This window comes from Neoarius graeffei, chromosome 20, assembly GCF_027579695.1.
Source record: "Neoarius graeffei isolate fNeoGra1 chromosome 20, fNeoGra1.pri, whole genome shotgun sequence".
In the NCBI taxonomy this organism is placed as follows: domain Eukaryota; kingdom Metazoa; phylum Chordata; class Actinopteri; order Siluriformes; family Ariidae; genus Neoarius; species Neoarius graeffei.
This window is the reverse complement of record NC_083588.1, coordinates 64,179,864-64,200,522: the sequence shown is the minus strand read 5'-3', so window position 1 is coordinate 64,200,522 and position 20,659 is coordinate 64,179,864. Positions and strand designations below refer to the sequence as shown.

Below are 20,659 nucleotides of genomic sequence, written 5' to 3'. Positions count from 1 at the left end.
AATCTCTGTGCGTAAGGGTCAAGGCCAGGAAACCATACTGGGTGCCCATGATCTTCGGGCCCTTAGACGGCACTGCATCACATACAGGCATGCTTCTGTATTGGAAATCACAAAATGGGCTCAGGAATATTTCCAGAGAACATTATCTGTGAACACAATTCACCGTGCCATCCGCCGTTGCCAGCTAAAACTCTATAGTTCAAAGAAGAAGCCGTATCTAAACATGATCCAGAAGCGCAGACGTCTTCTCTGGGCCAAGGCTCATTTAAAATAGACTGTGGCAAAGTGGAAAACTGTTCTGTGGTCAGACGAATCAAAATTTGAAGTTCTTTATGGAAATCAGGGACGCCGTGTCATTCGGACTAAAAAGGAGAAGGATGACCCAAGTTGTTATCAGCGCTCAGTTCAGAAGCCTGCATCTCTGATGGTATGGGGTTGCATTAGTGCGTGTGGCATGGGCAGCTTACACATCTGGAAAGACACCATCAATGCTGAAAGGTATATCCAGGTTCTAGAGCAACATATGCTCCCATCCAGATGACGTCTCTTTCAGGGAAGACCTTGCATTTTCCAACATGACAATGCTAAACCACATACTGCATCAATTACAGCATCATGGCTGCGTAGAAGAAGGGTCCGGGTACTGAACTGGCCAGCCTGCAGTCCAGATCTTTCACCCATAGAAAACATTTGGCGCATCATAAAACGGAAGATACGACAAAAAAGACCTAAGACAGTTGAGCAACTAGAATCCTACATTAGACAAGAATGGATTAACATTCCTGTCCCTAAACTTGAGCAACTTGTCTCCTCAGTCCCCAGACGTTTACAGACTGTTGTAAAGAGAAAAGGGGATGCCTCACAGTGGTAAACATGGCCTTGTCCCAACTTTTTTGAGATGTGTTGTCATGAAATTTAAAATCACCTAATTTTTCTCTTTAAATGATAAATTTTCTCAGTTTAAGCATTTGATATGTCATATATGTTCTATTCTGAATAAAATATGGAATTTTGAAACTTCCACATCATTGCATTCCGTTTTTATTTACAATTTGTACTTTGTCCCAACTTTTTTGGAATCGGGGTTGTAGAACAGGATAAAGCAGCTAGAGATAATGAGATGAGATGATGAGATCAGAGGCCATGCCTCCTTTTGTAGAACTGACACAGAAGCCACGCCTCCTATAGTGCGACTGACACCGAGGTTACATGTCCTTTAGTAGAACTGACACACAAGCCATGCCTTCTTTCATGGAACTGACTCACAGGCCATACCTCCTTTACGGGGACAGACAGGTAAAGCGGTCACGCCTCCTTTAGGAGGCCTGACAGAGATGTCATACCTTCAGCATTAGGACTGACAGGTAAAGAGACCACACACCTTTGCAAGAACTGAAAAGCACAGAAGCTCTACCTCCTTTAGGAGGACTGACAGACAGGCCACGCCTACTTCACTGCCACTGATAGGCACAGAGGCCACACCTCCTTTGCAACGACTAACAGACAGGCCATGTGTCTTTCACTGGCACTAATAAACTTCAAGGCCACACCTCTTTCTTTCATTCTTCACTTTAAACTTTCTTTATTCTCATCCCTCCTTCTTTCCTTCACTTCCTTTCATGCTAATTTTACTGTCTTTCTTTTTTCCTTATCTTTCTTTCTTTCTTTTGCTGTTCCTTTCTCATTCCTTCTTTTATTTTATTTCTTTTATCTTCTGTTTCTACCTTTAGTAGAACTGACAGGAACAAAGGCCTTTTTCTTTATTTTCCTTCCATAATTCATGCTTTCTTCTCTTCTCTTTGCTCTCATTTTCTTTCTTTCTTTCTTTCTTTCTTTCTTTCTTTCTTTCTTTCTTTCTTTTTCTTCTCTCCTTTTCTTTCTTTCTTTCTTTCTTTCTTTCTTTCTTTCTTTCTTTCTTTCTGTTTCTAAAGCTTGATGGGAGATTTTTGTGTAATTAATAGTTCAGGAATTCATATTTACAATAAATGTGTGTGTGTGTGTGTGTGTGTGTGTGTGTGTGTGTGTGTGTGTGTGTGTGTGTGTAGGCTGTGTGTTGCAGTGATATGCAGCATTGCTGTCCCATGGGATACACCTGTGCCCAGTCCGGCTACTGCACTCGAGCGATGGGCTTCAGCTGGGACATGTTCTTCTCCAAGAAGAAACGAGCTCTCACCACAGCATAAACACACACACACACACACACACACACACACACACACACACACACACACAGAGCTTGTCCTACTGAGCGACATCACCATCCAAACCAGAATAAAGATCACACACACATTACACTAATCAGTGTGTGTTTTATATCTTTTGGTGATAAATGTTTATTTAATTTTGAATGGAAAATGAAGGGATGATAATCAGAAGGGCTGAGTGTCAATTAACTAATCAATCATCAAACCTTGCATTCCAGTGCTGATTTTACACCTCTCTACACTTCCTCTGTCCACTTCCAAGTTAACTATCAGCATGTGGCCACTTGCAACACAAGGTGACGACTATAACTGACATTTTTTCCAGAATCTCTGACAGTAGCTGAAGTGATGTCCTCAAAACTTTGTATATAAATTTCCTTTAAACCATGTAACGAGTCAAACTTTTCCTGCTGATTAGCTTGCTAATACTTTAGCCTGCCAACTAGACAGAAGAAACAAAGCAGTTAAAAATGTAGTAGATGATTTTCTGAGACACCAAGTGAGATCAGGATGTTCTCAGAGCATTATGACTGTGTGTGATAAAATACTGAAGATGAGAAGATAACAAATCTTCCAGTTGTGTACATGCTTATTAGCTAGCATGCTTACTGTAGCACTTGCTAATGAGCTAGCAGAATATTATTTGTTATTTACAGTAATAATTAGCTGACCAGACATTAAAATGTTTAATAATTCTTCCTTTACTGTTGCAGACAGTGTAAACATACAGGCTAAATATGACACTTGGTAGGCTAACACCAGTGATATCATGCACTGAAGTTTACAAAGAGCATATTAGTATCCTCAGTCGCTTGTAGTTTTTAATATATTTGTTTGTATTGCAGCACAGTGGTGCCTTTCTGTGCGGAGTTTGCATGTTCTCCCCATGTCCGCGTGGGTTTCCTCCGGGTGCTCCGGTTTCCCCCACAGTCCAAAGACATGCAGGTTAGGTTAACTGGTGACTCTAAATTGACCGTAAATGTGAATGGTTATCTGTCTGTGTCAGCCCTGCGATGATCTGGTGACTTGTCCAGGGTGTACCCTGCCTCTCACCCATAGTCAGCTGGGATAGGATCCAGCTTGCCTGCGACCCTGTAGAATAGGATAAGTGGATAAGATGTATTGCAGCTCTGGAACTAGTCATGGACAAAAATAGGAATGAAATCTCATTTTTAGAGGGAAGATATCAGATTTTTGGTCAGCTTGGTGACTTAGCATACATCCTGTAACTAGCTATGTCATGTGAAACAATATAAAAGCTAATCTAGAGTGTGTCTAACTAGAAAGTTAGCCAGTACTAGCTAACTGGTTGTGTATGTATCGTAAAGTAATATTCATCAGCCCCAGTGTTTAACTGTTTGAATTTATTGTTCCCGTCTTCTTTAATGCTAGTTTTCTTTAAAAACAAAAAAACAACCCCCCCAAAAAAAAAACAACAAACCACTTTACATTGCAGTGAATTCTGCCTGAGTGTCTCTTCTGAAGTCTGTTATCGAACAAACGTCACTTGAGCTGATAAAATAAAGTGACCTTAAGATACGACAGGGATCCATTAAGAGGAGGGCGTGGTGCAGGGAAGGTAGAAGTCGCCGAGGGAAAATCAGTCCTGGAACAGCACAAGCTTTGTTTAGAAATCACTTTTAAAAAATTAAACAAATTTCTGTGTAATGAAGAGATTTTCATTTAGCCTGAGAACATGGACTTGGTCAAACTGTTTTGAATAGCAAAGACACTCAGTAGCAAATACGTCAAATATGTCTTCTCTGATTCTTTGGTTGTAAGAACTGCGTTTCTTCATTCTTTAAACATCTGCAATTTATTTTAAAGACATTACATCACTGTGTTCGAACATCAAGACGACTTTTATCATTTTACCCTTTTTATGTTGTGTGAACTATGATGAATGGTCCAAAACTTCTGAGTTGTGTATGAGAACTTTGTGTTTTATGAAGTTGAATAAAAGTGAATTCCTTGAAGCACACTTATTTTCTATTTGCTTATGAATTTAAATCCAGCTCAGTAAAGTTTTCGCAGTCACTGTAACCACCTCACATCCACCGTCCTTCCCCTCTGACTTTATTTTTCTGCTTGGAGAATTTTTATTTGCATTCATTGTGACCCTTCTTATCAAAGAAAAATAAAATAGTTTTCAGGTGCCTCTCATATCACCATAGCAACAGGTCAAACATCAGAATGTTAACGTTGATGAACCATAAATGTTGGCACCTCAGTCTGTAATCCAGCATCATCTAAAAAAATGTTACATCATGATCTAATCCTCCAAACTGAGTAAACTCTCTTTGTGCTCAAGGTTTTTCCTCTTGAATGTAGATTGAATCACTTCAATATGCTAAGTGCATTTATCGAATACATCTTCTCAGTGTATTAATATTTTTGTTTCACATACAGATTATATTTGTCTTCTAAAATGTTTGAATGTGACCACAGTGTCTATAAAAGTAACTGATAAAACCTGAAAGAATTTCTGGCCCGTTTACAGAGCTGCTCCACCCAGGGGACATTTGCATTTCCAGATAAAGACAGAAGGTAAACATGACAAGAAAAGGGCTTTATTATTTCTACTGCCGCCTTCTGGGTTTGATTTAATGACAGCAAGTAGCCAACCACAAGGGTGCCAATAATTTATTTTAGTGGAACTGATGGAAACCAAGTTCTCTTTCTTTCTTTTCCTTCCATGATAACCTTTTTGCTTTCTTTCTTTTAATGTTCTTTCTTCCTTTAATGTTCCTTCCTTCCTTTTTCTTTCTTTTAATGTTCTTTCTATGTTCCTTCCTTTTAATGTTCTTTCTTTCTTTCAATGTTCCTTCCTTTCTATGTTCTTTCTTTCTTTTAATATTTCTTCCTTCCTTTCAATGTTCTTTCTTTCAATGTTCCTTCCTTCCTTTCAATGTTCTTTCTTTCTATGTTCCTTCCTTTCTTTCTATGAATATTCCTTCCTTCCTTTCAATGTTCTTTCTTTCAATGTTCCTTCCTTCCTTTTAATGTTCTTCCTTCCTTCTAATATTCTTTCTTTCAATGTTCCTTCCTTCCTTTTAATGTTATTTCTTTCTTTTAATGTTCCTTCCTTCCTTTCAATGTTCCTTCCTTCCTTTTAATGTTCTTTCTTTCAATGTTCCTTCCTTCCTTCCAATGTTCTTTCTTTCAATGTTCCTTCCTTCCTTTTAATGTTCTTTCTTTCTTTAATGTTCCTTCCTTCCTTTCAATGTTCCTTCCTTCCTTCCTTCCTTCCTTTTAATGTTCTTTCTTTCAATGTTCCTTCCTTCCTTTTAATGTTCTTTCTTTCTTTAATGTTCCTTCCTTCCTTTCAATGTTCCTCCCTTCCTTCCTATGTTCTTTCTTTCAATGTTCTTTCCTTCCTTTCAATGTTCCTTCCTTCCTTCCTTTTAATGTTCTTTCTTTCTTTAATGTTCCTTCCTTCCTTTCAATGTTCCTTCCTTCCTTCCTTCCTTCCTTTCAATGTTCTTTCCTTCCTTTCGATGTTCCTTCCTTCCTTCCTTTTAATGTTCTTTCTTTCTTTAATGTTCCTTCCTTCCTTTCAATGTTCCTTCCTTTTAATGTTCTTTCTTTCTTTCAATGTTCCTTCCTTCCTTTCAATGTTCCTTCCTTCCTTTTAATGTTCTTTCTTTCTTTAATGTTCCTTCCTTCCTTTCAATGTTCCTTCCTTTTAATGTTCCTTCCTTCCTTTCAATGTTCCTTCCTTCCTTTTAATGTTCTTTCTTTCTTTAATGTTCCTTCCTTCCTTTCAATGTTCCTTCCTTCCTTTTAATGTTCTTTCTTTCTTTAATGTTCCTTCCTTCCTTTCAATGTTCCTTCCTTCCTTCCTTCCTTTTAATGTTCTTTCTTTCTTTAATGTTCCTTCCTTCCTTTTAATGTTCTTTCTTTCTTTAATGTTCCTTCCTTCCTTTTAATGTTCTTTCTTTCTTTCTTTCTTTCTTTCTTTCAATGTTCCTTCCTTCCTTTCAATGTTCCTTCCTTCCTTTTAATGTTCTTTCCTTCCTTTCAATGTTCCTTCCTTCCTTCCTTTTAATGTTCTTTCTTTCTTTAATGTTCCTTCCTTCCTTTTAATGTTCTTTCTTTCTTTAATGTTCCTTCCTTCCTTTCAATGTTCCTTCCTTCCTTCCTATGTTCTTTCTTTCAATGTTCTTTCCTTCCTTTCAATGTTCCTTCCTTCCTTCCTTTCAATGTTCTTTCCTTCCTTTCGATGTTCCTTCCTTCCTTCCTTCCTTCCTTTCAATGTTCTTTCCTTCCTTTCGATGTTCCTTCCTTCCTTCCTTTTAATGTTCTTTCTTTCTTTAATGTTCCTTCCTTCCTTTCAATGTTCCTTCCTTTTAATGTTCTTTCTTTCTTTCAATGTTCCTTCCTTCCTTTCAATGTTCCTTCCTTCCTTTTAATGTTCTTTCTTTCTTTAATGTTCCTTCCTTCCTTTCAATGTTCCTTCCTTCCTTTTAATGTTCTTTCTTTCTTTAATGTTCCTTCCTTCCTTTTAATGTTCTTTCTTTCTTTCTTTCTTTCTTTCAATGTTCCTTCCTTCCTTTCAATGTTCCTTCCTTCCTTTTAATGTTCTTTCTTTCTTTAATGTTCTTTCCTTCCTTTCAATGTTCCTTCCTTCCTTCCTTCCTTTTAATGTTCTTTCTTTCTTTTAATGTTCCTTCCTTCCTTGTTGTTGTTGCTCCCTTTTATTCTTTTTTATTACATTCTCTTCTTTGTTTTTTCTTTCTTTTCATATTATCATAATATGAAATTTTTTTCATTTTTTTCCCTCAGTGAAAATAAAAGGACAAACATGCACATCGGTGTGCCAATACTTTTATTCTTTGAGGAAGTGATGTCACACTGTGGGCGTCACGGTGGTGTAGTGGTTAGCGCTGTCGCCTCACAGCAAGAAGGTCCGGGTTCGAGCCCCGGGGCCGGCGAGGGCCTTTCTGTGTGGAGTTTGCATGTTCTCCCCGTGTCCGCGTGGGTTTCCTCCGGGTGCTCCGGTTTCCCCCACAGTCCAAAGACATGCAGGTTAGGTTAACTGGTGACTCTAAATTGAGCGTAGGTGTGAATGTGAGTGTGAATGGTTGTCTGTGTCTATGTGTCAGCCCTGTGATGACCTGGCGACTTGTCCAGGGTGTACCCCGCCTTTCGCCCGTAGTCAGCTGGGATAGGCTCCAGCTTGCCTGCGACCCTGTAGAACAGGATAAAGCGGCTACAGATAATGAGATGAAATGAGATGTCACACTGTAGGAACTTGTGTGAAATGCATTCTGTTGTTTGGACACAAATATTTACAAGAATAAAAAAAAAAAGGAATTTGTTATACTAAAACAAAGAAACTTCATGTTAATTACTTCACAGAAACACAATGTTAACAAAATGACATCCTCATTATTATTATTATTATTATCATCTAATGGAGGAAATAAATACGATAAACAGCAAACACTGCGTTTCTACCTGATGTTCAAGTCTAATCCCAGGTCGCCATTTTCATTTACGTCATTACGCTCTCGCCCAATCCTAAACTTAGGCTGGTGCGTGCGCGCACGCATTTCTCCCCTGGATTTGTAAAACATGGCTGCTGACCTTCACTGCATTCACGAGCGCGCTCATGGGTTTGAGATCTTCGTTTCTTCGGTCGTTACGTCACAACGTTCAGCGCTCACAGCTTTCAAGATGGCGGCGGCACCTGCTGGAATGAAACCATTAGACCGGATTGTATAAGAAGTAAACACAGGAAAATCAGCCCGGCCGTGACATTTAAAGTAAGTAAATAAGTAAGCGATAAGCGGCATGTGGGCGGAGGAGCCGGTGGCCTCGGACAGCGAGGCTCCAGTGACCGGCGCCGGTGAGCGCTGGGCTCCGGTGGGCGCCGTGGCGAGTCCCGGGGATGAGCGCAGCCACAGCCCGGAAGGACGCGGAGCTCCGGGCGGCGAGGCGGAAATGGCGACGCGGCTGCGGCGGCTGGAAGAAGAGCACGAGCAGCTGCACTCGTCCCTGCTGGCGCTCACGTCGCACTTCGCCCAGGTGCAGTTCCGCCTCAAGCAGATCGTCCGGGGCCCGAGCGAGGAGCAGGACCGGGAGCGGATGCTGAGGGAGCTGGAGGAGTTCGCCTTCAGAGGCTGCCCGCATGTTCTGGGCTGCCGCGCGCAGCACCCGCTCCACAACTCGGTGAGGGTTCCACAGGGACCAGCTGCACTCTAGGGCCCACTCTCAGAACCTGACAGTACCTTCTGCACAGGCTCCATCCAAATGGAAACGCATAAACGCCTTGCTGCAGGGTTTTAACCTTTAGGGTTCTGGATGTAGCCAGGGTACTGGGTCCAGCTACATCAAAGGTTCCTCATAGAACAGGTAAACACACTTTCTAGGGTTCTACATGGAACCTTTCCGAGACTAACCCAAGGTATTAGAATGTCCACCTCCACCAAGGGTTCCTCGTAGAACAGGTAAACACTCTAAGGTTCTATATGGAACCTTTAAGAGGCTAACCAAAGCACACTTGTAGGGTTCTAGATATAGCCAAGGTATTAGACTGTCCACCTCCACCAAGGGTTCCTCATAGAACAGCTGAACACTCTAGGGTTCTATATGGAACCTTTCAGACGCTAACCAAAACACTTCTAGATATAGCCAGGTTATTAGGTCCACCTGCATCAAGGGCTCCTTATGGAACAGAGAAGCAATCTCTTGTTGGGTTTTATACGAAACCTTTAAGAGACTAACCAAAGCACATTTGCAGGGTTCTAGATATAGCCAGGTTATTAGGTCCCTCTACATCAAGGGTTCCTTATGGAACAGGTAAACACTCTTTTTCTTGGATTCTAAATAGAACCTTAAAGAGACTAACAAAAGTACACTTGTACACATTTAGCCAAGGTATTACAATGTCCACCTCCACCAAGGGTTCCTCAGGGAACAAGGAAACACTCTCAATGAAGAAAATTTCTATTAATTCTAATTCGCAGGGTTCTTTTCACCTTAGTATTGGTTCTTTGTGATCCTTTAGGGAACCCATGCCAGCTGTCATTGAATTTTTGAACTATTTCTGAAATATAGCTCTTTATATCCTCATTTGGTGGCTCCCAACAAGGGTCCTTTGCAGAATGTGGTTCTGAAAAGAACACAGGTTTCTTCATAAATGTTCTACATAAAACCTTTAAAGGCCCAAACTAAAGAACACGGTAGGTTTAATCCATTAATCTGTTTTTCCCCTTGCTGTAATGCAGTTCTTTGCAGTTCATTAAAGGTCCTTCAAAATCTTTTTCTGGAACCTGTGACAGCTATAATCCACTTTTTATATCGTTGACCAGTAGCTTTTGATGATCTGGTTCTACTGGCAGCCTTTTCTTAAATGGTTCTTCCTCGAACCCACTGGTGATGGTGGTGTAGAATTTAACATAAAAACTTTAAGGGTTTCCCAGGAGGAACCAACAAAAGAACCCTTTTTCAGTTGCTAGATGGAACCTTCTGTGCACTAGTCCAGCTGTGGTGCAAAAGTATTGGCACCCCGTCTACCTCATGTACTGGAGGAATTTGTATCCTTAGAATTGTGGTGGAAACTTTTACAGCACATTTCTTCTCAAACTGAACACGTCTGAACCTGAAGACCTGATTTGTTCACTGAAAGTTTGATGCTGACATGCTTTCTTTCTCTGCCTCATTCCTTTCTCGTATGCTTTCTCGACAGGAGGAACTGGTGAGTATTTGCAAACATGGAGACTCTGGTCGTGGAGTCTGAGAGTGCAGTAGAAATTGTACGTTTTGAAGAGATTTTATTTGTTGTGTACATTTAACACACTGACACTTGTGTGTGTGTGTGTGTGTGTTAGACTGAGAGGGAAAAGAGGGAGCGCCTGGAGGCTCAGAGAGAAAAGCAGAAGGAGCTGATTGTCCAGCTGAAGACGCAGTTGGATGATTTGGAGCGTTTCGCCTACCAGGAGGGCAGCTATGACTCACTCCCCCAGTCTGTTGTCATGGAGAGGCAGAGGGTACACGCCATCCCATAATACCTGTCCTTTATTTATCAAGCTGGGTTTAATTAGCATTAAAAACCTCTTTTGTGTCAAAAAGACACATCATTAACCCACACAGTCTTAACACACGAATCTGGGCGTCTGAATTTACATCATCGATCAGGTCATAATTAACTTGGAATCAGTGCTCCGAGGAGAGCAGAAATGTGTGAGAGTTTGTTTAGGATTTAAAGCTTATCTGTAGCCTATTATTATTATTATTATTATTATTATTAATAATAATAATGATCATGATAATTATCCTCCTAAATGTCTTTAGCAGTTTCATGATGTACAATACAATCTGCAAGTTTATAGTTTCAGATCTCTGTGCTGGAAACCAATAGCCCTATTCAGACTGGATTAGATTTCCATGGAGATGTGGAAGAATTCCGACATTTTCACTTCTCTTATTTTGTTTCATGTCGATGGTGTTCTGCTCCTAAGTTTAACCCACCGACAGACACGTCAGTGATTTTGCAGGCTGCCTCTTGTGTAGTAAAATGTATTTTGTTGGTGCTGGTCAAGGCCCGGTCCCACAATACCGATAACTATGAATAACTCTGTCCCCTGCGGTTTATGTGGTCGGTGCTCACACCAGACTGATAACGATGCCTATAGCCCAGGCCTGGGTTTAGCCGTATCGGTGAGGTTGCTTCTGGAGCGATTTCCCCCCCCCTTTTCCCCCCAGGTCTGGACCGTATCCGATAAAACATCTGACCAATCAGGTCCTTGTTTACATGTGATGATGTCTGAGCACGTGCTGTTTTTCCCCCGAGCATCTTTTTACATCCTTGTTGCATCATGAAGTCACGGAATACGGATTCACGGAAAATTAAAAAATGTAATACAAAGCACAGATCTTTTATTCACGGATATGTGATTTTAATTTTTTTCTGTGAAATATCAACAGTAAATTAATAAAGTAAGCATATAAATGCAGGCAAGATATTTTAATTATGAACTTCGGCAGTCCAAACATTTAATTGTTTTAAAATTCTTTAATTTTTTTTTTATCCGTGATGCATCATCCTTATGAAATCAGTAACCAATCTGTAATATACTGAAACCTCCGTGACCAATCTGTAAATTATTTGCATCCGGATTAAAATCCGTAACCACTCCGTATTTTGTGTCCTTTGTTATTATATTTCCGTAATCCGTGACCTGTCTGTATTTTATCACCCACCGGAGTGTGTGCATGGGTTGTTTTGAAGTCCAGGCTGTACAGTACGACCCGGGATAATGTGCTACTACTCAGAAAAACCTTCCATGACTATTCCTAAGTTGCATGCGTTTATTTCCCTGAGTGTCAGGACCAAGCGGTATTATAGTGGGGATTAGAGTTGTGGTGTTTCTGCTCCAGCCTGGAACTAAACTCAGGCAGAGGGACAGTCAGAGTTATGGTTATAGTTTTCGGTGTTGTGGGACCGGGCCCTTACTCAGTGTATTTAGGCATTTAGTGCACATGCCTAAACATCCAATTTCCAAATTATAACTTCCCCTCATTTAGTCATGTAACGTAGTCTGCCTGCATTGAGAGCGAAAGAGACAGGAGGAATAAAATAAAATCTCTGGCTGATTAAAGGAACTGTTATAACATCAGCTACCGTCATAAAGCCACTTTATATTCGCAGTAGGGCGTGACTGATACAGGATACTGATGATAAAAAAAAAAGCAGAAAAATAATTTATCACTGTACAAAAATTTCAGTTAAGACCGAAAATACAATTTGTGCATATGCCATTAATGAACACCTTCATGCCTGCTACTCTGCTTGGGTCAGCTGATTGTTGTGATTTGTGGCGTTCTGAACAGTCCGTTACCAACAATGTGTTGCAGTGTGCCCTCTGGTGGACAAACTACACAATAACACTGAAAGCATTGTTCAAGGATCCATCTTCTCTGTCTCCGTTTCTTTTGAATTGTCGTTTATGGTCCGTTATAAACACCGATACCATTTTATCTGCAATTTGCTCATATCGGCTGATAATATCGACATTATGATTTATCGGTCAGGCCCTAATCCAGAAACGCCACATTATCATGGACCATTTAGTTTTCTAGAAATAAACTATCAGTTGTATCATTGTACATTCTGTAATCATTGTCATCTGGTTTATAGAGAAAACAACCATAATGTAATTGTTGTCTCACTGAGACGATATTCATCAGTGTTAATGGAATAAGGTTCTCTATGTAACCCTAATGCTTTATTCACACATCAGGGTAAATCTGCTTTAAAGGGTTCTCAACCTACCAACACGGAGAGTTCTTTGAGGATTATGGATTATAGATGCTTGTAAAATTTGTAAAATTAAAAGACTTTTGGTGCACTTCAATGCACTGTAATGTATTACAGTCATCACTATATATCCAGAAGGGTAATTTTGTGCAAGGCCATCTGTCTACAGCAGAAAAAAATACAATAACAAAACGCGTCTGGAAAAATCCCAAGGGAGTCTGGAGCCTTCGTGACGTCACGTGCGGATCCGCCAGCAGGCAGAGAGACTCTGCATGGGTTCAGTGCACAGTCTGTATAGACCAAGTTTAGCAGCTAGCGATTTTGCTCATCTATCTATTGTTACATAGATCATATTTTTTCTAATTACTATTATGTATTTATATATTTCTTCATTTAGAAGAGTCCTGGCTACTGTAGGAGAAAGATTTCATAAGCTACACACATGGAATCGGCTAAGCAGGGTTGTATATACATTTAATGTGTTTGACAGGGCCCAAGATCTCAAGCCCTGACACGCCGTATATCCCTTGATACAGCCCCAATTCCAAAAAAAGTTGGGATGCTGTGTAAAACAACTAAAAACAGAATGTGAAGATTTGCAAATCATGGAAACCCTGTATTTCATTGAAAATAGTACAAAGACGAGATATCAAATGTTGAAACTGAGAAATTTTATTTTTTGAAAAATATTTTCTCATTTTGAATTTGACGTCAGCAACACGTTTCAAAAAAAGTTGGAACGGGGCAACAAAAGACTGAAAAAATTGTGCAATTTGGTGAATTGGCAACAGGTCAGTAACATGATTGGGTATAAAAAGAGCATCCCGGAGAGGCGGAGTCTCTCAGAAGTAAAGATGGGGAGGAGTTCACCACTCCGTGAAAGACTGAATGGGTGAACAGTGCAACAGTTTACAAATAATGTTCCTCACTGTAAAATTGCAAAGAATTTCACATCATCTATGGTCCATAATATCATTACAAGATTCAGAGAATCTGGAGAAATCTCTGTATGCGAGAGACAAGGCTGAAAACTGACACTGGATGCCTGTGATCTTCAGGCCCTCAGGAGACACTGCATTAAAAGCAGACACGTGTCTGTAGTGGAAATCACTGTATGGGCTCAGGAACACTTCAGAAAACCATCGTCTGTGAAAACACTTCATTACTGGATCCACAAATGCAAGTTAAAACCAGATATAAACAATATCCAGAAACCCCGCCCCCTTCTCTGGGCCCGAGCTCTTTTATGATGGACTGAAGCGAAGTGAAAAACTGTCCCGAGGTCTGACGAATCAAAAGTAGAAATTCTCTTTAGAAATCATGGCCACCACGTCCTCCAGGCTAAAGAGGAGAGGGACCATCCGGCTTATCATTGCACAGTTCAAAAAGCAGCATCTGTGATGGTATGAGGGGGCATTAGTGCACATGACATGGGTAGCTTGTACATCTGGGAAGGCATCATTAATGCTGAATGATATATAAACATGTTTCAGAGCAACATGCTGCCATCCAAACAAAATCTTTTTCAGGGAAGGACTTCCTTCTTTGGCGGCACGGTGGTGTAGTGGTTAGCGCTGTCGCCTCACAGCAAGAAGGTCCTGGGTTCGAGCCCCGGGGCCGGCGAGGGCCTTTCTGTGTGGAGTTTGCATGTTCTCCCCGTGTCCGTGTGGGTTTCCTCCGGGTGCTCCGGTTTCCCCCACAGTCCAAAGACATGCAGGTTAGGTTAACTGGTGACTCTAAATTGAGCGTAGGTGTGAATGTGAGTGTGAATGGTTGTCTGTGTCTATGTGTCAGCCCTGTGATGACCTGGCGACTTGTCCAGGGTGTACCCCGCCTTTCGCCCGTAGTCAGCTGGGATAGGCTCTAGCTTGCCTGCGACCCTGTAGAAGGATAAAGCGGCTAGAGATAATGTGATGTGTGTGTGTGTGACTTCCTTCTTTCAGCGAGACAATGCCAAACCACTTTCTGCACATATTAAAACTGCATGGCTCTGTAGTAAAAGAGTCCAGGTGCTAAACTGGCCTGCCTACAGTCCAGACCTGTCTCCCATTTAAAACATTTGGTGCATTATGAAGCACAAAATACAACAAAGGAGGCCCCAAACTGTTGAGCAACTGAAACTGTATATCAGGCAAGAATGGGACAACATTTCTCTTTCAGAACTACGGAAATTGGTCTCCTCAGTTCCCAAACATTTACAGAGTGTTGTTAAAAGTAGAGGTGATACAACACAGTGGTAAACGCGCCCCTGTCCCAACTTTTCTGAAATGTGTTGCTGATATCAAATTCAAAATGAGCATATAATTTTCAAAAATAATAAAATTTCTCAGTTTCAAAATTTGATATGTTGTCTTTGTACCATTTTCAATGAAATATAGGGTTTCCATGATTTTGCAAATTATCACATTTTGTTCTTATTTACAGTGTACACAGCGTCCTAACTTTTTTGGAATTGGGGTTGTACATGTGAAGTAAGTGTATTATCGCCCAGCGCTTTCGTGTTGTTTACTTTTGTGTGTGTCAATAAATAACATCATCTGTGTACCACACAAACACAGGAACTCCTAATTTAGAGTATAGTCTCTCTTATTCCTTCCCCTGGCAACAGTCAACTCGTGAATTGCTGATTTTCTTGGTCTTTTTCTCGGCTCTGCTTGGTCCTCGGCTTCGAGGGCCTCAGTGGACGCGGCACTTCGCCTTCTGTCAGGGGAGACGAACACGGCTGGCTCCTTTGATGACGCTGACAAATGGAGACGGTGTTGCTTTGGGCATTCGGACAGATGGAACTGCGTCTTTTTTTCAGATCAAGTTGCCTCGCGAAGCCCATTTCCCACTGCAAATAGTTCTCAAAGTCGTCGGGCTTTATGAATTGAGCCCCGCATATGATGCTGTAGTCTGTTGCATGTTGCTAGTTTTTCCGGGTGCCTCGCACGAAGCGCTCCCATTTCTCTCTCATTGTCCGGTCTTTTGGAAAACGATGAGTACTAATCCCATCAAGATTGGTGTTGCTACACCCTCCTATGATGCATCTGTTAACCATTTTAATAATTACGTGATAACGTTGAAGAAATTTGCAGAAAACCACCAGGTCGTTTTCTCATAAACAAACCAGCGCTGACGTAGGATTCAGAAGGAGGCGCCCCGCATGCGATGTCATGAAAATCAATGTTTGTCGGGAAATCCAAATGCCAAGTTTTTTCAGAGGCGGACCAATTCGCCTCAAATGGCTTGATTTCAACTGAATTTTTCTGGTATTGCGCAAGGTAAAAAAATTGCGCAAAATGTGACAGATATTTGACCAAAGTTTAATATAAAATAAAAGAATTACATTAATCTTGCTCCTGAATTTACCCGTGATATGCACCTTAAGCTTACTATCTTTCCACCCACCCAACACAGGGTCAATCCCAAATGACTCACTACATAGGGTATAACACAACGGTGATGTGAACCTGTGTGTTTTAGATAAATGAGATGCGAGCTTCCTATTCCAGCCGTCCTCACGTGGTTTTGATCTAAACCTCCTCCTGCTGCAGGTGATCATTGATGAGCTGATTAAGAAGCTGGACGTGAACCTGAACGAGGACATCAGGAACCTGACACCCGAGGAGCTGCGACAGCGCGTGGACACCGCCATCGCACAGATCGTCAACCCTGTGCGCGTCAAAGAGCAGCTGGTGGAACAGCTCAAAACCCAGATCAGAGATTTGGAGATGTTCATTAACTTCATACAAGGTGAGGAGGAGGAGAGTCACGCACATGATCCAGCTCAGTAGAGCATTTTGGCTAAACCCTGCACTGTCCTTTAGTGCTGAGATTTCAGCTAGTGAAGTGTGTGTGTGTGTGTTTTGAAATGGCTCCTGATCTTGATGGTTCTCCACGCAGATGAAGTGGGGAACCCGCTCCTGTCAGACAGGGGGAACAGCCAGCAGAGTCGACCCACACCTCGAGGACGCGGCGGCATGAAGCAAGGTCGGCGTGTGAAAACGTGGCGAGGGCCGCGATCAGATCAGTTTACCGTTAATGTTTAAAGCTCAGTCTCGTAAACTCTAAGATTATTATTCAGGAATTCATCTTAAAGCCAAGCTTTAAAGCTTCCATTAGCTACGTTAGTGTTGGTGTAAAACTAAAGGCGCTGTGTGTTGATGTGTGTTCTTTGTGTCCTGGTGCAGTGGACCCTGAGCATTCTGAGCAGCTGCGTGCCAGCGGGCTGCGTTTGGTCCAACGTGCTTTAGCCGTGCTGCAGATCTTCGCTCTGAGCCAACTGGGCTGTTCAGCAAGGACCATGGCGGCCAAGGCGTGGCCGCCAGCCGACGGAGCTCCTGATTACGGCCCCCTGTTGAACAAACTAGAGGGAGCTGTGGAGCGCGTGCGCCTCCTCGCTTCTCGCCTCCAACCTGTAGGTCAGGATGAGCCTGTGGTGAGCTGCTCCTCCGCCACGACGCCCCCAGCACCCCCTTCAGGACCTCGACACGAGCTCATAGTCGCTGTGAGGAAAGATCTGTCCCTGGCGTTGCGTGACCTCCTCGCTCACGGCCTTTACGCACCTTCTGAAGGCATGAGCCTGGTCCTGGCGCCGATTTCCTGCCTTCTGCCGTTTTCTGGATCCTCGCAGCAGGACTCGCTGCACCCCTGGGAGCTCTTCGTTAAGTATTATCACGCAAAAAACGGCCCAGCGTTTGCCGAATCGCCCGCCCGGCAGCTGTCGCAGTCTTTCAGCCTGCCTGTCGGAGGAACCTCGATGGTCGTGACGCCGAAAAACTCGCTGCTCTGGGCTGTGCACAGCGTCCTGAGGGAGCACGGGCGCTACAAACGCAGCGCGGACTCGGAGTTCAAGGCGCTGGTGTGTATGGCGCTGAATGAGCAGAGGTTGGTGTCCTGGGTCAACCTGCTGTGCAAGGCGGGGACTCTGATCCACACTCACTACCAGCCCTGGAGCTACGTGGCGCAGACCGGCTTCGAGGGAGCGCTAAGGATTCTGGGACGTCTCAGCCACCTGAAATTCGACCTGCCCGTTGATCTGGCAGTGCGACAGCTCAAAAACATCCAGGACGCCTTCTGAGTCCGTCAGCGTCCACTTTACACTAGAGTTTGATCTTAAAACCAAGAACCATCTTTATTTCATTTCATCAGCATCCAAGATTTACTTTTAATCGCTTCCAAAAGAAATTAAAGGTGCAGTATGTAAAGTCTAAGTGTTTCCAGACCTGGGGATAACAACATCATTTTAAAGACACTTTTGAAATATCAGTAAACTGCGTATTAATTCAGATCAATAGTTTTTGTTTCAGGCTGCTAAAGGAAAATCTTCCAGCTTGGAAAGAAGCTCTGCCCCCTCGCCAGAAACGGAATTGTTGAGCACTTTTTCCTTCAGTGACCCGTGAGGCATAATGCATGTTCAGCTGAGGGGGCGGAGCCTGTTTTGTGTAAAATGAGAAATGGTTATCTGAGGGCTTTAAATATTACAGACTGCCCCTTTAAAGCTTTTTTTTTAGTTGTATGAGGAATATAATACAACACTAAATATCCAAGTCCCTTTTTTTTTTTAAATGTCGTGATTTGATTTGATTTCCTTTACGCTGGAGTAGAAATCTCTCGTTTATGGTAATGATTAAAATATTACATAAAAACTTTGTCCTAAAAGGGGTTCAGGATGTAAAGGAGTGCCTTTAATCATATACATTTATGTACATTTCACTTTGTGCAGTTGTGTGTGTGTGTGTGTGTGTGTGTGGTTCCCCCCCATGTCCTGAAGTTGTAGAACAGAGGAGTGGAGCCGAGTCCAGTACGTACATGAGCTGTCCTGTAAACACTGTGCTCTGGTTTTTAATGTCCTGTAACGTTTTCCTGTAGTTTGTGCTGCTGCTGTTTATTCCGGTTCATATACACTGTAATATATGCAGATATATGCAAATTTAGGTCATTCTTTAATTCCAAGTTTATGCTAACCTACGGTTGACCAGTCATTTGTTGTTTGTCTCTTGTGGGCGTGTACCAACCGTTACTACTGTAGCCTGTGGGCGTGGCCTTGCAAGCAGCCTGCTACTTCCTTCCAAGAGGACGACGTATGATGAAACCGCTGTTATTTTTCTTCAACCAAACAGGAACTGAAGAAACGTCAAACCACATGCGCCGTACGATTGGTCCGAGGAATCTTTCAAGCCAAATTGTTTGAAATTTGTCACTTTACTGTATCATGGATTATTTTGCATACAATTAAAAACGCTCAATTCAAATGTCGGTGAAATCGTGGCGTACGTAGAACGATGGACGATCACTTCTCGCTTTGCGTAAAAATGGCAAAAAAATTTTTAACTTTTTTTTTTTAAGTTCTTTTGGTTCCATGAAGGAAGAAACGGATGTTTTCCAGAACCCGTCCAAAAACGTCGTAGCGTCTATAAGAGACGAACTTGTTTAAGCCTGTTACCAAAATCAGTTGTGCAAATGTGTTGGACTAAAGAAGAAGAATCTCCTACTGCACTTTTTTTTTTTTTTTTTAATATAAATATAAAGTGCTTTGGTGCTGAGGGGACGTAGCTGATATCTGAATACGGGTCGCATCAGTGGACGACGTTTAAACATGTTCGCATTAAAACCTTCTGACTGTATCAATTGTATTTTGCAAGGAACAGTTGTACTGCGTTCACACCAGCAGCGAGTTTTTCTTCACTTCGCATCACTCAGGTTGTTCTGCGCTCGTCTTTTGCTGACGGCTGAAAATCTGAATGAAATTTTGCCAGTGAAACAAAATTTCCTGTGAATGTATAAATTCTGAAGTGAACTCATTAGCATATAAACTGAACGTTTACTGCATCACTGTCCGTCTTGAACTGATTCGACTTCATTCTCATTTGCATAACACTTTGCATAAAGTCCCATTTCCAGTCACAATGTTTGCTCCGCCCCCTGTTTCCTTTTCATGAAAGCTGAACGACTTCTGGCTGCTGTTGTGAACGCAGGCTTGTTCACGGCGTCGTTATCGTGAACGCTCAGAAATATTACAGAGTTTAAACCGGAGTGTTCTCTCTGCTGGTTTATTTATTTTGAAAATGTACTATTTTAAACTGAGAATATAAAGAAATTAGAGATTAAGATTGTGATCTTGTTTTAAAGCAGGAGGAAAGTTTGTGCTTTTCTGGGCTGGAAATATTTCGACAGTAACCTGAAATTTAGGGGGGAGAAAACCTTGTGAAGCCTGCAGCAATGTTACAAATGATGATATTTGAAGGGGTCAGTGAAATGATGGGGTTATTACAGGTGGAGAAACACTTTTAGAAATTGCAGACCGCACCTTTAATGTTGTTTGTCTGTTTACTGAATTGAAGTTTGAGGGAAAGGAAAGTTTTACGTTTTGATGAAATGATCATGGAGGTTTCTTTCACCACCTCTATGCCTGTGAAGTGAGGTGTGTGTGTGTGTCCCCTGATTATTTGCTGCTACTAAACGTCTTTTCCAGCAGGTTGATCCGATCTGATTGATATAAGCGTGTTCATGTTGTAATCTGTAGCGAACACTCATGTCCTTTATATACTGTAGATTTTCACAGACTCTCTTTAACTCCGCTGAAACCCTGAATGTTGGATCCACTGCACGTTTCTTCTTCTCCCCCCAGTCTTGAGAAAAGCTAAAAGTATATTTTTATGGACCAGCCTGGTGAAGAACACTGGATGTAATGAATCCATGTGTTTGGATTCATATTTACGTGACTCATGAAGTTTTATTTATTTATTATTTGGTTTGTGATTCCTTTTCCCTGGATGTTGTGTGCAGCTCAGACCTGCACCTTTTGTGTCATTTTGATTTTTTTCCCCCCTTAAGTAAATCTTTTATTATTATTGTCAAATGTAATTTGTCTTTAGTTCCCATGACCTTTAGTATCATTTTGTTTTTATTAGGGGTTTTTTTTTTGTATGTTTGACAAAAAGAATTGTGTATTGTACTTAAATATATTTGGTTCAGGTTGATTCAGTTGCTGTATTAATAAAACAAATCATGAAGGGTCTGATGGGAAATTTAAGATTTGTCTGTCTGATTTTTACAAAAAAAAAGAACTTTTAACCTTAAATTTCATTTAATATATTTTATTAAATAGTTCAAAGCATTTTGGTAACCTGCATGTATGTTTATTTGTTCAATTAATTAGTGAGTACTACTGAATTTTTTTTTTATGCTTTCAAAAATCTAATCTATT

General features: G+C 41.5%; 2 protein-coding genes across 9 annotated transcripts in view; both read left to right on the top strand.

Annotated features, from left to right (window-relative positions):
* Positions 1-4,185, top strand: part of grna (granulin a) — a 61,903-nt gene extending 57,718 nt beyond the window's left edge. For all 8 annotated transcript variants that reach the window (XM_060902228.1, XM_060902235.1, XM_060902232.1 and 5 more), the window contains one exon: positions 2,046-4,185. In XM_060902228.1, coding sequence (XP_060758211.1) covers positions 2,046-2,183 — 138 coding nt within the window. In that variant the 3' untranslated portion in view covers positions 2,184-4,185. The remainder of the gene's footprint in view (positions 1-2,045) is intronic.
* Positions 4,186-7,348: 3,163 nt separating this feature from the next.
* rundc1 (RUN domain containing 1) lies at positions 7,349-20,493 on the top strand. The gene is made up of 5 exons (XM_060902227.1): positions 7,349-8,378; positions 10,040-10,198; positions 16,005-16,203; positions 16,354-16,440; positions 16,641-20,493. The coding sequence occupies exons 1-5, from the start codon at positions 8,001-8,003 to the stop codon at positions 17,528-17,530; spliced, it is 1,713 nt and encodes a 570-aa protein (XP_060758210.1). The 5' UTR covers positions 7,349-8,000; the 3' UTR covers positions 17,531-20,493.
* Positions 20,494-20,659: the final 166 nt, after the last annotated feature.